The 18,047-nt window shown below is 35.5% G+C and overlaps 1 protein-coding gene across 13 annotated transcripts in view; it reads right to left on the bottom strand.

Moving 5' to 3' along the window:
* DLG2 (discs large MAGUK scaffold protein 2) overlaps positions 1-18,047 on the bottom strand; it is a 2,196,962-nt gene that overhangs the window by 528,179 nt on the left and 1,650,736 nt on the right. For all 13 annotated transcript variants that reach the window (XM_066248982.1, XM_066248991.1, XM_066249001.1 and 10 more), the window contains 2 exons: positions 13,552-13,688; positions 252-396 (listed from right to left, as the gene is read on the bottom strand). In XM_066248982.1, coding sequence (XP_066105079.1) covers positions 252-396; positions 13,552-13,688 — 282 coding nt within the window. The remainder of the gene's footprint in view (positions 1-251; positions 397-13,551; positions 13,689-18,047) is intronic.

Below are 18,047 nucleotides of genomic sequence, written 5' to 3'. Positions count from 1 at the left end.
CACATTGTCTACAATATACACTATTAAGCCTTTCCATCACTGTGGACCTACCAGATCATCATTGCGTCTCACCTTCAGAACACTAGGTAAAGCTCTGCAAGAAAACCAGAGAGTAAAGCACAGGACCCCTCTAAAGTACTTCGAGAGGAAACAAATGTGAAGGTGCAAGCATAGGACTTGGCCAAGTTTTGTAGAATTCCAGTTTCACAACTGGCATGCTCTGCAAAGATGACACTGAGTGTGGTACTCACAGTGAGTAATATCCGGTGGGCCATAAGGATCAGTCATATAAATAGTGGTGGGTTTGCCAACTTTCAGATACACTACATCGGAGGTGTTCTTCAATATTGCTACTGCTTCTTCATGTGTTACTTCTTCTAAACTGTAGTTGTTCACCTGAAAGGTGAAACAATTCAACATTAGAGTCAAATCTATGCAGGTGAAGTGAAATACTCAGGTAAAAAGAAACACTGAATTCTGACTCTATTTAAAGAGTAAATTGCAATGATTACAGTCCAGTATCTACGTCATTCTTTGACAAAACAGATGGATTAATGGCATTAGCCAAAGCAGATAATGGACAATTGTCAATGCTAAAGAACAGGTTTGCTTCTGCCTTTTCCTATGATGAAGCAACGCTTTCTAACGGCAGACAGAACACCCTTTGTGGAAAAAGAGTGGTCAGATGTCTTTCTTATTATGCCATAGTTTTTGTGGTTACAAATGTAATACATATTCATTGAACTAAAGGAAAGAAGAAAATAAAAATTATCCATAGTCTCCCTATTCTTTAAACAATTCTGACTATATTATACACATTGTTTTGGAATCAGCTTTTTAAATAGAGTGAGCATTTATTCATATCCTGAATATACTTTTACAACATGACTTTTGCTTTCTACTGAGCACTGTTTTACATAGCTAGAACATTATGATTTAACTAATCTCTTACTAAAGCATGTTTTGCTTGCTTCTACATTTTTTCTACTGTAAGTAAGTTGCAGTAAACCTTTTCGATATTTGTACACAACTTTGATGATTTGACTAGTATAAATCATACAAATAGAATTGCTAGACCAAACGGAATGAATACAAGTTCTAAAGGCTTTTCATACCTATTTCCAAAGTGCCCTCTGGAAACATGAACCAGTTGCTCTTATACCAACTATAGGAAAACCCCTATTTTCATACAGCTTCACCAAACGTGGCTTTTCTCACTTTAAAAACTGTTCTCATAGAAATGTCCCATTTAACATGAGTTGATATTCTAAGGGAAAAGTACGAATGTTGGGAGCTCCAGCTCTGCAGGTGAGGAAGTTCAAGGCTACCATATTGCCACTGGCTTTCAGAGTAACTCCACTTTCTTTATTGGACAGAAAAGGTAAGTGCAATTGTCAGTTCATGGCAGTGGATCTCAACAGCACTTCTCTTAAATGGTTTAAAAATGTCCAGGAAGTATTTTACATACCTAGATTATCCTTATTTGGCTACTATTTTATTATGGTATGATTCTTCAATTTCTGCTGAAATAATGTACAATTGAAATAAATGTGCCAACCCTGGATCCCTATATATTATATTCTCTGTACTATATAATTAGCATGTTAGTCACAAAATACCTTTCAGCATTGCTTTTTTTTCCCCTCATGGTGTATAAATTCCATGTGCCTGTTAATCCTTGGTGTGATAGTCCAAGTTAGGGACCCTGGAACTGTAGGGAATAGAACCTGACTGATAAATATGAATTCCGACTGTAAACTTTACTGTAAGTTGTAAGTCTCTCTATGTGTTCCTACAGATTTTCTAGACAGTAAACATTCTCTTAAATTATTTTGTACCTTCATGTCTAGCACTTGCTCATTCATTGATCAAATGTTTATTGAATTTCTATTATGTCTGGCACTATTCTGTGTATTAGTGATATAGCAATAAACAATAAGAATGATAATCATAGTAGACACTTATATAGCCTGTATCACACATCAGACACTATTCTAAATTATTTTACATATTAATACAATCCAAACCTCATAATAATTTATGAGGTAGCTATTATAATTAGCTTCATTTTACAGATGAGAAAAGCATGCCTCCAAAAAACCTGCCCAAAGTCATTGATCTAATAAATGGTAGAGGCAGAATCAAAAGCAAGTAAGTTTGGCTCAAGAGACCACATTTTAACTACTCATCTATAGTGCTTCTTCTAGGTAAAGAAGATCTGAGATTCCCTGAAACTCACATTCTAATACATTCTAAGGACACAGTTTATGGAATGAGTGGATAGAATAGTCCCATGCAGAAAGTGAGAATGTGGAGAACTACAGGGATAGGAAACACAGTTAATCACAGCAACCCTTATGTAGTAGAGAAATAAGAAAAATAACAGCAATAATAATAGTAACTCACATTTAACACCTACATGTCATATGTTTTCATATACTATGTATATGTTTTGACATAAAGTATATAACTGATCCTGGTTGAAACTCCATCAGGCAAGCTTTAATAATTAGGCCTATATTACAGATGAGAGAAACTTATGTTTAAAAAAGTCAGTTTGCAACTAAGAGGTCACATAGACTCCAAGTAGCAAAGCCATCAGTTGGATTATAGTCCTCCTGAAAAAATTAAAATGAGACTGTCCTTGAGTGTTGGTTCATTAAAACCCAGGGTTTACCTCATCTAGACTTTCTCCCTTGAAGAGAATGGAGTCTCCTTCTAAGTATACATATAGAAATAACATAAATCCCAGTGTTATATAAACCTGAATGATCATTATACTTCTTGCTTAATCCAGTGGTTACTACATTGCATCATCCAAATACAATGACATATTAGTTAAAAGATAATTTGTTCATTCAGTTATATATTTAAAAAAAGAGTAAATCAAAATGGAACATAGCTTGATATATCTATCTCTTCAAAAGCTTCTTATATAGGCCTTGGCCGGTTGGCTCAGTGGTAGAGCGTCGGCCTGGCGTGCAGAAGTCCCGGGTTCGATTCCCGGCCAGGGCACACAGGAGAGGCACCCATTTGCTTCTCCACCCCTCCCCCTCTCCTTCCTCTCTGTCTCTCTCTTCCCCTCCCGCAGCGAGGCTCCATTGGAGCAAAGATGGCCCGGGCGCTGGGGATGGCTCCTTGGCCTCTGCCCCAGGTGCTAGAGTGGCTCTGGTCGCAACAGAGCGGCGCTCCGGAGGGGCAGAGCGTCGCCCCCTGGTGGGCATGCCGGGTGGATCCCGGTCGGGCATATGCAGAAGTCTGTCTGACTGTCTCTCCCCGTTTCCAGCTTTAGAAAAAAAAAAACACTTCTTATATATTTGATCACTTGTACCACTTGTAAATCGATAATGAATATTTACAAATAATACTCTGAATATTCTGTGCAACGGCCCCAGAAACTTACATTGATAAAACAGAATAGAAGCAAAATTTTTTGGAATAACAGAAGGGATGACAAGTCAAGGAATAAAGACCCTGAAGGATAGAAACCAGTTGGATTAGATGACCAGCGGCACAGGAGCTCCATTTGTGAGAGGAGCTCATTGTTTCTCTCCCCAAAGCACAGAAAGCACACAGCTCATTAGATTATCAGTGAAAAGAGATGAGAGCAGTGCTTATTTAATTGCATTTTTGCCATTTTTAAGGGAAGCAGTGAAACCTCCCTTAAATGTTACCTTCAAGCACATTTTCTGACTTTGCTAACAGAGTCTTAGATCACAAGGAAAATCTTAAGACCAGAAAGTAGAAATTGAGGACAGGATGGAGATAAGGAGGAGAATATTGGTAGTTTAAAGTGGTGGTGGGTCAGTCTGTTTTTATTTGTGACAAGGGAAGTGCTGGAAATTTTATGTAGATTTAGTCATGGACCAAGTAGTATGATACTGGCAACAGGAGGTAGGCATCAAGAGTACATGCTTTTGACTCATGCAGACTAGGATTTAAGTCCTGGTTCTGGCACTTTCTAGCTATGTAACCTTGGGAAACTTATTTCACATTTTTAGCCTCAGTTTTGACATTTGTGAAATAAGTACGATAATAATCATTGCCTCAAAGACTTGCAGTTTTAAATGTATTGACCTATGTAAGGTGACAGACACTTTGCAGTACTTATTAATGGTAGTAGTAAAGTATCAAACTACTCTTATTAGTATCAAAGTACTCTTATTAGTGTCAAAGCACTCTTATTAATGTTACTATTGTCATCAACCATCTCTCTTCCCAGGAAACAGAAATTCTTGGTGAAATTTTTTGCTGAGCATTTTCCTGTAAACATCTGTGAACTGATGAGTTTAATTAGGGTACTGTTGATGAGGCTTCTGTTTTTTGGGTTTTGTTTTTTTTCAGATCAGTACAGGATCTGGAGCAAAAACTGTTCTTTTGTGCTGAAGTCTTCAAAATGTTTTTCATGAAAGTGGGTTTATTTGGGTTAATTATGTGTGTGTATTATCCTATGAACTCCCAAGATAAAGAACCTACAGCTGGAGCTGATTGTATGAAGAGAGAGGGACATTATACTGATTGGCTAGCTGCTCTTATCATTGTTTTACATTGTCTTTCTCCTCTTTTTCTTTTGTAGTGAGTATCTGCCTATAACAGTGAACACTGAGCAACTGGCCTGGTTTCAGAAAAAAACTCATGTGCATTTGAATGAAGTACTTCCATAGAGCATGCATGTGTTACACTGGCTGGGAGGGGCACATGTGTGCCTGGCTGTGTGCTCATGAGGACATATACTATGGGACCATGGACTGAGTCCAAGGAAGAGGTTGCTGAGATAACTCATGCTCTCCAGCAGAAAAAGGAGCACTGAATCTGAGGACAATGCAGATAAAAGAGGACAAACCAGCTGAAGGAAGAATTGCCAGGAGACTTGCAAGAAGGAAACTTGGAAGTGTGATGAGAATTCAAGGGAGCGTAAGCAAATATATGCACAATGGTACAAAGATGGGAAGTATGGGGGCAGGAGAGGTTGGAGATAAGGAGGAATGAACCAAGTACTGACAGTGAGATCCTGACCTTTCTGTATTCATTTGGGAATACCCATGTGGTGGGACAAACTAGGAGGTGATTAGGTACATAAAAGTTACCTAAGACATACTATAAGAAAATATAAAACTTTAGAAACACTAAAAAAATGACAAACTCCAAAGTTATCTTTTAAAAAAGAAGACAGACATTGATCACTAGATTGTAAGATAAATTAAAAAGTTACTAATGTATTAATGTCAATGATATAACAAATATACATAAAACAAAAACTAAAGTTGCTGCAGTACACTGAAATTAATTCTTACAATAAAATTGATTTTTAAAATAATAACTATGAATGAATAGGAAATACTAATAATGGTTACTTGGTATAATACAATAAATATGTTATTTTTTTAGCAATAAGCATGTATTAGTTATTGTTAAATCAGATTCACCTTATTTTTTGAATGAACAAAAACAAAATTTTAAATAAGAAAGGACAGAAACTAAGTACAGTGGCTTTATTATGAAACACACATAACAAGATCTCATGAATGATGGAAATTGGAAGGGAGAAGAAGGACGGTGGTTTTTCATGCTTAATGAATTAACTTAAATTTATTAAAAATAATTAGCCACATTATAACTTCAAGTATTTCTAGAAATAAAGTTAATTTGGTATAATAAGAATAATTTTAAATGTAGAATCAGCTATGGTTTCAATTTTTAGATTCATGAATTTTGGTCCAATAAATATCTTTACTGAGCAATAATTTTTTGATAGGTAAAATGTGATACTACTGATATATTTGTTGATTTATAAAAATGGAATGATACCATGAACCTGAAAAAACATTGTATAATATAATAATTAAACATTATAATCAGTGCTTTTGGGGATCCTGCTACTGGAAATAATTACTTCCTGTTCAGGGCTCTTTCTGTGAAAATGGCCACCCCCTTCCACAACACTTTGCACTGCAGTGCCTCTTCCCACTTCAGAGACTCACCTTCTTAAGGGCAATAATTAGATTATTTACATCTTTGCATTCCCCCAGCTGATACTGTTAAGTAGCAGGCATTTTATAAATGTTGAAATAATAAGCTAAATAAGTAAAAAAGTAACAATGTTGCAAAGGAAAAGTGATTAAAATTCTCAATTTTATAAGAAGAATGAGACGGTTGTGTTGAGTTTCCATTTCATATTTGTGTTAAGCCATAGAAGAAAGGATAGAGAATGAAGGTCATTCAACCAAAAGCACACAATTATTAGACACGCACTCTGTGTCAGGGGCAGGATATAAGGATGAAAGGTTGGTACAGAAGAGATCACCGGGTCACATCAGCTTATAAGGGACAGAATGAAAGTCTCAACAGTATAAATTTCTTTCTCTTACATTATTAAAGTATTTCTTAATCTTATTTCACACAGAGAGAGAGAAAGAGAGAGCAAGCAAGTGACAGTGATGTGTTGATTGATTTCAGCTTCCTCTATAGCAGTGGCCACCAAAATAGACAGCATGATATGAACCCCTGGGCAAGTCACTGGATACAGGAAGAAATATTTAAACTTTTATTAATATTTACCACACTGATCTTCATCTTTCTATTTGTGTGTATGTTATAAAATGTGCATAATATATTAGCATAGTTATATATGTATTCAATTTAAAATAAAGAAATATACATATATTAAAGGCAACTTTTTGTGCTTTACAAATAGGTTATGTCATTAAAAGAATTTTAAAACCACCATTCTGTATAGCATCATATATGATAACTATGAGAAAATTCTAGAAACAGGGTCATTAAACTGTGTATAAGCAAGGAAAAAACAACAATATAGTGGAAGGCTTTAAACTCTACATAAAAAGTCATTGCAATTGTATTGTAATCTTATTACATTTGAGAGAAATTAGAAGAAAGTCCAAGAAATATTGAACCAGATTTTTTTCTTCTGGTGTTTCAGAAGTGAATCCAACTATAGGAGACAAAGTTTTAGGGATGAACTATTTGAAATGCTTGTCAGCCCATTGCTTTAAATTGCTAAATGATATTGTCCCACTTTGACAGAATAAGTGCTCTCACCAAAGTCACCCTCAGGAGAAGCCGTGGACCGGCAGCTAAGCGGGCTAGGATATGATTAGGTAAGGGCAGGGCTGGGTTCTTAACCTGGATGCACATTGGAATCATTTGCAAAACTTAAAAAAAAATTTTTAATGAAGTGTGGCTCCTAACCTAGAGATTCTGACTTGCCTATTTAGAGTTTATTGGTGCCTAGGAATATATAGAATTAAAAAAATTTACCACACTATTCAAACATGTCACCAAGATTGAGAACCTGGTGAAAGGAATGTGGTTCTAGGACCTGGATATCTATCTCTGAATATAGTCACAGTTTAGTAGTTATGTAATATTGGAAATTCCTTTGTCTTCTCTGAGTTCCAACTTCCTTTACTGGAAAATAAGAACAATAGCAATGGCGATCCTATCCATCTCTCCAGTGTTGGAGGGAAGTGTGTGTGGGATGCCAGAGGAAGAAAGATAATTTTAAGATGAAAGCAGCATGTGGTGGTGAAAGAGATATACGCAAAGAGAGTTGGCTTTTGGTTCTTATCTAAGGTTGGTCTGATCAATGAGAGTGCTTTAAAGTCCTGCTCATTATTTAGATAATTTCCACATATTTGCACTGTCTTCAAGATAATTTTCTAATTACTATTTAGATAAAATTTTATAAATCTACCAAAATAATAATTTAGGTCCTCAAAACTCAAACTTATTCAGAAAATTGTATTATTTCCACCCACATTCCCTAAATCCTTACTGTCCTTACCATCGGATATTAATTTTGGAATAAATATAAGAGATAGTGCATCTCGGGGTGTACTGCACTGAATTCTAGTTTTATGTGTTTTATAAACATTACTTTAAGAACAGGATTCCACAAACAAAACAGAAACATACTCATAGATGATACAGACAAAGAACAAACTGATAGTTGTCAGAGGAGAGAAGGTTATGGGAAAAGGTGAAGGGATTGAGAAGTATACTGGGAGTTCAAAATAGTCATGGAGATGTAAAGTGCAGCATAAGGCCTGACCAGGTGGTGGCGCAGTAGATAAAGCATCGGACTGGGATGCAAGGACCCAGGTTTGAGACCCTGAGGTCGCCAGCTTGAGCGGGGGCTCATCTGGTTTGAGCAAAGCTCACCAGCTTGAACCCAAGGTCGCTGGCTTAAGCAAGGGGTCACTCAGTCTGCTGTAGCCCCACAGTCAAGGCACATATGAGAAAGCAATCAATGAATAACTAAGCACCACAACAAAAAATTGATGATTGATACTTCTCATCTCTCTCCGTTCCTGTCTGTCTGTCCCTATCTATCCCCCTCCCTGACTCTCTCTCTGTCTCTGTAAAATAAATAAATAAAAAATAAATAAATGAAATAAAATACACTTGGGAAACACAATTAAAGCAATTATGCTATGTAAAGAAGTCAAAACAGACAACCAAAGATGTACATGACTTGCCCAAGGTCAATTAGGTAGAGTTAGTGCTAACTGCCTGGGACCTGAACCGTTATCTGACCTCTGAGGTCATTGTTTTTCCATTCTACTTCAGTGCTGCATTACCCCTGTCTACTGCTACCCTTTAAGAAGAATTAGAAAACAAAACAAAACTAATAACCAAACAACAACAAAAAACAGTCATATAGACTTATGCTCTATAAAAAATGTAAAAGTTCTCTCACTGACCGTGCTCCCCCACCCCCAAAAGCCAAGCAGAAGTCATAGAAAAAAAAGACTAATGTTGTGAAGTTTAAATCACAACGTGACAAGTGGCTTTGACAGCTAACAGTTCATGTTACCTTTTAGAGAAGAAAATCAGATGACCCTGGGCTCAAAGTCTCTGGTATTATGTAGATAAAGATAAAGAACATTACATTTCTGTAATATATGTTGCTCTAGGTATCTCCTTGGTAAGGCTTAATAAAAACCAGTGTTTAGAAAATATATGAAAGAATTTGAAAATTATCAACAGTGTTAACTTCTCATCATCTGTCCCATAAAGTTTAGGGCCAGGAGGTAATTTCTTCATCTGAGATTATAACATAAGGCTACTGATACAATCCACAAAAATTAGATGTGATTGTCATTTGACAAAATAAACAGAAAAAAAATTCCAGTGAATGATTAGTGCAAGCAGAAGAAAAAAATTTTAAAGTTATTTTTTTGATAAATAAAACATCTGGATGACCCAAAAAACATCAGAGAGGTCTGACATTTAAGCCATTTTAGTTGAAACACTAAGAGGCTTACCTGCATAGGTAATGGGCAGGATGATTTTTCCTTATAGCAGAATAAATGTAAAGGTCAGATGGGGGAGTAACATTTTTAGAAATCAAAAGAACATTTTGTTAAATGGGTAATCTACTTACAGAAGAAAAAATGGTTGAGTGGTAAAATTCACTGCAAAATGGAGAGAAAATGTGTAAAACATTTTAAAAGACTGAGAAGTGAAGTGGCAAGATATAATTTCTCAAAAAATGTGGGAGAGAAATTAGTATTCACCTTTACAAAGGATGGAGGTATGAAGAAAGAAATGTATATGTAAATATACTTTGATGTAATTTTAAGGAAAAAATCTCTAATGATAGAACCTAATGAATAGCTCACAGGTCACATTAAAGTCTATATCCTTTGTTCTAACAGAGGTGAGAGACTACGTCTTACTTTTTTATGGGATACTGGTGTGCCAAAGAGAGTTGGAATAAGATAATATCTAAGATGGAAACTTTTCAATTCTGAAATGTAAGGAGTACTTAGGGAAAAATTGTATCTAATACATATGGTATAATTCTGGTGGTGCCCAACATTATAGCTATTTTGGTTGAGAAACTAGAAAGGCTATTACTAAGATTCTTTTTTTTTTCTTTTTGTGACAGAGACAGAGAGAGACACAGTGAGAGACAGATATAGACAGACAGACAGGAAGGGAGAGAGATGAGAAGCATCAATTCTTTGTTGTGGTTCCTTAGTTGTTCATTGATTGCTTTCTCATATGTGCCTTAACCAGGGGCTACAGCAGACCGAGTGACCCCTTGCTCAAGCCAGTGAACTTGGGCATGAGATGGTTAGCCTTGCTCAAACCAGATGAGCCTGCATTCAAGCTGGCGACCTTGGGGTTTTGAATCTGGGTCCTCTGCTTCCCAGTCTGACACACTATTCACTGTGCCACTGCCTGGTCAGGCATTGAGGTTCTTAATAAATAATAATAATTAATAATAATAATAATTGTGCTTTCACTGCAGGGCAGATGTTGGGAGACTTTCTGAAGTGTGGTGATACAGTCACAAAAGTCTAAAGAATTTAATGGAGTTTTGTTTTAGATAAATTTACTTAAAGAACTATGAATAATATAGGGGGAATTTTTCCTAAGAAATGGTGCTAATTGTGTTAGAAAGAAGAATAGCTATTTAGAGAAAAGAACAGAATGTGGTTCAGGTGGTAAATCACAGAATTTAAATTATTCATACTTTCTTTGGGGGAGGAGAGAAGATGAGGATGATAAAAAAGACATGAATGTAGCGTTGTAAAGGGAAGAGGAGGTAGAAAGGAATGACAGAGGAAGAGCACTGATTAATATTGTTGAGGTGAAGCAAGATAATTGGTCTTTTGGAATTGCTTTCATGATTTTTTTCCTTATTCTCTCCCTCCCGATCATATTTCTTTCAGAATATTATAAAATGAATCATTTCTTTTATTTCCAATAGCAGCTTGACAGTTGCCTTGGAAGTAATAATTATGTTTTCCTTACATAAAAGAGAAAATACCTATTATTGTTGAAGGTTCATTCTTTTAAAAGCTATTTTTTATTTTAATACTCAAAACAGTTAAAGATTATTTCACAGCTATTTTAAAAATCATTGTATCTACAATGAATACCAACAAAATGGTAATAAAATAATAGCATGATGTCTAGAAAATCCTTTGATGGAATTATTTAGCCTTTGAGGGTTTTTTAAAAAAATTCAAAATAAAGCTAGTAATTTAAATAAAACCCTAAGAAATCAGCACACAGCATCTAGCATGGTATTATAATAGCAGCAGTTGAAAAAATACCAGAAGAATTGTCTACAACAAAACTCTTATAGAAGAACAATGAGTCATGGGTCATATCAGTAACAATCTATGGGAGTAATTACTGAAACTACCCTCTTCATTTCAATTTAGTATCATGTAGGAGATAAATATCTCAGTCTATTTTATTCCTAAGTCAACAAACAATAAAGTTTACATTCTTGAAATGACTTTGTAAGTTCTTCCAGCTCAAAAACACTTTTCTGGCTCAAAAGACACAACTTCATAAGAACCAGCTTTTACATGAAAGGCAAAAAACAAAGCAAACAAACAAAATTCAGAAAGTCTTAAGAATAAAAAAGGCAATTCTACTATACAGCATAGTGCCTATAGCTAATAATACTGTCTTATATACCTAAAATTTGCTGAGGTTAGATCTTATGCTAAGTGTTCTTAAGCACATCTATACACAAATAATAATAATAATTATAGGAATGGGAGAAAACTTTGGGAGATGATGACTGTATTTATAGCCTTAATGGTAGTGATGATTTCATGGGTACATACTTATTGCTTAACTAATAGAATTGTATCCATTAAATGTGTATAGGTTTTTTTACATGTCAGCCATAACTCAATAGTTTTTAAAAAAGAAAATAAAATGATAGTAACTTCACATAGTAAAAGAGTAAAAAACTCTCAGATGCAACTTTGACTAAAGTCATTAATGCTACATTTTTTGCCCATAGTTTGACCCTATGTTTTCTTCTACCAAAATTGCTTTCTAAGTACTGGCTATTGTCTGGGAAATCATAGGTGCTCAATATATTACTTGTTAAATAAAGGAATTAATGGGTGAATGAGTGATAACTAAAAGAAGAAAAGATCTGACTGACAGATTTTAGGAAACAAATGCAAAGGCCATGCTTAGTGGTTATCAGCATGGAAGTGAGCCAGATAGCCTGGATTTAAAACCCAGTTCTGTCCATTGCTAACTACATGGCCATCCTGAGTTAGTAAATCTCTTTATACTTCAGTTTCCTTTTGCTTATATAAAATAGGTCATTGTGAGAAATATATGTTACATTACAGAAAAGCACTTTTAAAAGCATATGGAAAATAGTTAAAGCCAAATAAATATCAAGAATGTTATAGAGGTCTTATCCAAATAATTCAATAGAAAGGTCATTGCCAGCTATGAAATTAGAATGAGACTAAAGACAAGCTGCCTGGAACAGGAAGTGAGCACAATGAACTTTGAAGTTCAACCTACAAAACTTGCATGTGTCCTAGAAATGACTATTCTGCTGAGACTCTATAGATTAATATCTTTCACAAAAGTGTTGGAGATGATGGCTCCTTGCAGACATATTAGGGGCTCTCTTTTGAATAAGGGCAGACATAAGACTAGATATGACTTGATGTACTGATCTTACTTGAGAGCTGTCATCTATTCATTTTCAATATTTGATTATTATACTATAGACTTGATATGAAAGAGTAAATGGAGATAAAGCAGCTTTATTAAGTGAAATCCCAAATGCTTTACTGCTTATACAGTAACTGTCTTATGTTTCCTTAGTTATCGTATAACCCAATGGCTGAGAAAGGGTGGCCATGTGCTGGTATCAATCTTTTCCAGGGCTCCTGAAGCAGGAGGACAGCTGGCAAATACAACAGCTGTAACACTGTCTGGGGGGAGAGGAGGAAGGGATCCATTTACACATGTGACAGAAGTCACTGTATGAATTCTTAGAAGTTGGGGACTGCGTCTATACTGATTGAACAAAGGACCACAGAGAGACATAGAAATCACATACCAATAGCATTATTCCCTTTGTTATGCAAAGCCTCCCTCTCTAGCAGTCCAGCTTTAGCAACTTCTCTGGTTAATAAGAGATAGATCACCTGGAAAAGCAACGTATAAACTTTGTGCCTTGTGTATCTATGAAAACTGGTGAAAACTTAGATTTAAAAATTTTCATCTAGTCAGATAAAATTCTATGTGTACTTTTGAGATCTTTTATCACAAAATATGCTCTGCATTCTATTTCTGCCCATGCTCACTGGTATGGAGTGAATTGTGTCCCCTCCCCGCAATTTCATATGTTGAAGTTCTGAGACTGCCAATATCGCTGTACTTGGAGATAGGGTATTAAGGTTACTAATTAAATGAGTTAAGGGTGGAGCTCTAATGCAAGGATATAGGACTGGTGGCTTTAGAGAAGAGAAAGAGACAGGGAGATTGCTCTCTCAGCACAAGCACTGAGGAAAGGCCATGTGAGGACATACAGAGAAGACAGGTGTCTGGAAGCCAGGAAGAGAATGGGCCAGAACCTTGGTGTTGGACAGCTTCTAGACAATAGAGAAAAGATTTCTGTTGCTTAAACCACTTACCTAATCTGTGGTACTTTGTTATGATAGCCTGAACCAATGAAGCTTCATACATTGGGAAACAAGAGCTTTATAAATATACATATAGTTTTGCTTGAGTCACACTCACCATTAATAGTCTGTCTCCTACTTGCAACCTCCCATCCTTTTGTGCAGCTCCTCCATCTATAATCTTAGTTACATAAATGCTGTTGTCTCCAGGAATGTGTTGGTTCCCGACACCTCCTGCAATACTGAAGCCTAAACCTAGGGTGAAGAAGCAGAAAAAGAAAAGTCTTTTTTTTATCAAAAAAAGAAAATGCAGTTAGCCACATATCAGCAATTTAAAAAAGTTAATCCTAAATTTATTATAACAGCAATAAATAACTGTAAGGGTTCCACTTCCATTGATTTGTTCTTCCTTAAATATTTGAAAGCTTGTTGATTAACACCAATGAGGCGAGGCTCTTGAAATCAATCCCATGTGGCCATTAGTTTGGCTCTGCTTTATGACTGTATACTTATACATAATTGTTGTTCCCGAGCTAATACACTCCTAATGGGTGACTGGCCAAATAGGGATCAGGCAAAAGTGTGCAAAATGTTCCTAGGTGGGCCAGGCAAAACACAGCACAGTCCTGCTCACATAGAGTCTATGATCTCATCTCTATTGTTGTTGTAACTCTGGCATAGGGAACAGAAGTGTTGCCAGTTTTTTGGGCAGAGATCTAGATTCTCTTGACATTTCGGGGTGAAAAATTGGAAAATCCCCTAAATTTTGAGATAAGAGCCACAAAGAAGATCCGTTGGGCATTTAATTAATCATTTCAGAGAGGAGATAAAAGAAGCTAGGTGCTTGCCATTCCTGTGTTTTTCTCTGACCACGTCATATTTTCACACTTCTTTGTACTCACAGTTTTAAGTAATAGTGAAGCCATACAGAAAAAGTGAATTATCCCATATACATTCTTAAGAGCAAAGAAACAGACCACATATTTTGACTTTATTATTTCTTTATAATATAACACAGGGTATCAAATCATTTTAAACATGGCAATTGTCTATTTTGAGAGATAAAGTTTACTATAGTATGGTTTATAAATATTATTTATATAAAGCTATGAAATGATAAAAATAATTATTAAAATAATAATGAGGCCATTTAAAAAGAATGACTTATAGAATCTTTAAAGGTATAAAAATATCATTTTCAGAATATGATTGAATATACATTCAGTATAATACTTGTAGCATATATTATATTGCATTTTAAAGTTATAATTGATAATTAACATGCAAATTACTCAGAAAGATAACTATACATCAAATGCTTTGGTTAGTAAAAACAGAAAATTTCTGTAACATACTGGGCTTAAAAAATTATTTTAAACCACACATATCAAGTAAACTAATATAAAAAATTCACATACCTGTTTTATGATAAAACAATCATAAACATTTGCCACATTATACCAAAATAATGAAGAACACTTTAAAAAATATTCCATTTCACTATGCTTTTATTGAATAAATACTGAGGAGGGGTATGTCTTCTTAAGATGTCATAAGTGATTAGTTAATAGAGAAATAGTGGCATAGTAAATTATAAAGCAACACCTCTGAAATAAAATGATTTTTTGTTAAATTATAGTAGTTGTTAAAAACAAATGAAAAATGAATTTAAGTTGATAGGGCAATTAAAATAAATGTTACTTAATTTGCTACTAAAGTCAGTAATTATTTTTTATTGATGCTTCAACTTCCACAGATCTATACACATATTTTTTTTGCTTCAGATTTTAAAAATTTGTTTATCAAGCAAATGGTGACTCAGAATAAATAAAATGCCCCCATTTGGATCTTCCTATAAAATTTTAAATACCTATCAGCTCATGTTTTTCAACCCTATTACTTTATATATATATTTATCTGTAATTATAATGGAGTTTAAAATATATATTTACAAAAGTTTCATAGCCATATGCTAGGATCAATCAACTGCACTTACAGTAATGCAGAAGTCATCTCATACTATAGAAAGAAAATGTTAAAACAAATCCAGGGACTCTGATTTACATCTACGATGTCAACAGTAAATGCCACAGGCAATCTGGGTTCCAGAAGAGCTAGAGAAACAAATTACCACTGTAAACAAGGTTAAATCCAACAAAGGGAGTAACTATGTAGTTAACATTTGAAGTTAAAGATTGTACCAAGACAATGAAATCACTATGGATATTATAGACAAAATGACATCACTAAAAAGTAAATAACATTTATTCTTTCTGAGATTAGTTTTAAATACTTTTTTTAACTGGTGATCTGCTCAAGGACTAGCAAAGTATTTTTAGCAAGAGCCAGAGAATGTCTCTGAAGGTACAGAACTAAAAAAATTTTGATTTTTCTTACTTTGATGGAACATGAATACTTTTAAAAATAATCAACATTTAATCAACACTCAACCATATTCCAGGTATTTAACTCAACATAAGTATATGTGAGGCTTACTTCTACATCCAGAATACAAATTTATTTACAGGCTGCCATCTGTGTTGTAACCTTAATCTTCCTCTATTAATTTATTAATTCATTAATTCATTCATATAGCCATTCACTTAACAAACATCCCCTGAATACATAATGTGCATTGTTGTTAGTGACTGTGGAGAACATAATGTAAAGAAATAAACTGACCAGAAACACTATAGAAATAATGATCCATGAGCAGATTCATATGAGTGAATGTGGTTGAACCTGGCTGAAGCATTGTCCTAAACTCAGAGGATGCGGGTGATTTTTGGAGGACTATGCCATGAAGACAAATGTGGGCAAGGACTACAAAGCAAAAAGACCAAATCCAAAGTATCTCTTTGGAGGCACTGGGTGTTGTTCCCTGTATACACACTGTTAAAGCTGGGGCAGGCTGTCTACATTATAGGACCATTCTCTCCCTCATTAGCTCATATTCCTCTCCTTCATTCCACTCTAGACACACTTGCAGACTTGATAATTCTAGAACATGCCAGACACACTTCCACTTTAGGGCATTTGTTCTAGCTGTTCCTTTTTCCTGGAATACACCTCCTTCAGAGCTTTGTACAAATTTCAATTTCTAGGAGCCTGAATCTAGCCTACTTATTTAATACTGTCCCCTAGCCATAGGCTCCACTTCCTTATTCTGCTCTACTCTTCACATTCTCTTGGCATTTATTGCTGTGTTTCCATGCTGCATGTGCAGTACAGGAGATAATCTGAGGGTGATCACATTCACGTCACTTTTATGATAGTATATTGTTATAGTTATAGTTTATTATTAGTACTGCTGTCTATCTCTTACTGTGCCTCATTTATAAATGAAACTTTATCGTAGGTGTGCATATAAATGAAAAATAAACCTAGAATATACAGGGTTCAGTACTATCCAGTTTCAGGCATCCACTGGAGGTCTTGGAGCATATCTTATGAGAATAAGGGTGCTACTCTAGTTACATCATACACATGCATTAAAAAAAAGCAAGTGAACAAATAAATATAGAAAGACAGGAAAAGTCATCTGTCTGTGAGAAAGAGTCTCTTTACAGATGAAGCTGTGGCTTTAATGAGTGAGGGAGTGCTGAAAAGGGAGGGCTGGTAGTTGCTGTCAATAACTGTTATGGTGATGCCCTGCTTCGGTGAACTCTGGGCAGCAGCACAGCTGGGCTTTGCATTCTGATTTTTTTTTTTAGCTACTAACTCAGTAAAACTCCTGATCTGTACAAGGGAATATGTATATCTATTCTTACAGTAATTGGCATATAAGAGGTGCTTGAGAAAGATTCTCTGCTCTCCATAAGCTCTTAAATTGTTTGAGGGGGGGGTAAATACGTTGACATGATTTATTCTGAGAATGAATTCTCTCATGGTACTAGTGTCATTGGAGCCCAGGGTGGAGCATGGCTTACTTAGAGGAGCCAGAAAACAAATCAACAAAATGTTTAGCATTTGATCTGTATCTTAAAGGTTATGTTAGAATGAATAAAAGAGAATGCACCTTTCAATCCAACACATTGTCTGGGTTCCAGACTGACAAAGTGTCTAAAGAGTCAGCTGCCCTGACTTAGGTCACATAATGCTCATAAAACCCCAGCTCTGTTGGCCTGGAAATTGGGACAAAGACGTCTGGCAAACACTCAAAATATGTATTTATGATGCAATAGCTAGATTGGTCCCTAACAGGATAAATGCAGTAATAATCAGAGATCTGAACATAGCAAAACCACTGATTCTGGGGAAGAGACCAATTAAGGGAATTGATCATAATTTTGTAAAGAAGTGTCCATGATTAAGAAATAGCCCTGAGCCTGACCTGTGGTGGCACAGTGGATAAAGCGTCAACCTGGAAATGCTGAGGTCGCCGGTTCAAAACCCTGGGCTTGCCTGGTCAAGGTACATATGGGAGTTGATGCTTCCAGCTCTTCCCCCCTTCTCTCTCTCTGTATCTCTCTCCTCTCTCTCCCTCTCTGTCTCTCTCTCTCCCTCTCTCTGTCCTCTCTAAAAATGAATAAAAGGAGATGACGTCAGAGTAATGGCGGAGTAGGAAGCGATACCGATAAATCTCCCCCAAACCTCAACAAGATCTTCAACCAG

This window comes from Saccopteryx bilineata, chromosome 1 (assembly GCF_036850765.1).
Source record: "Saccopteryx bilineata isolate mSacBil1 chromosome 1, mSacBil1_pri_phased_curated, whole genome shotgun sequence".
NCBI lineage: Eukaryota > Metazoa > Chordata > Mammalia > Chiroptera > Emballonuridae > Saccopteryx > Saccopteryx bilineata.
The sequence above is the reverse complement of the archived record's forward strand: the minus strand, read 5'-3'. Positions and strand labels throughout refer to the sequence as shown.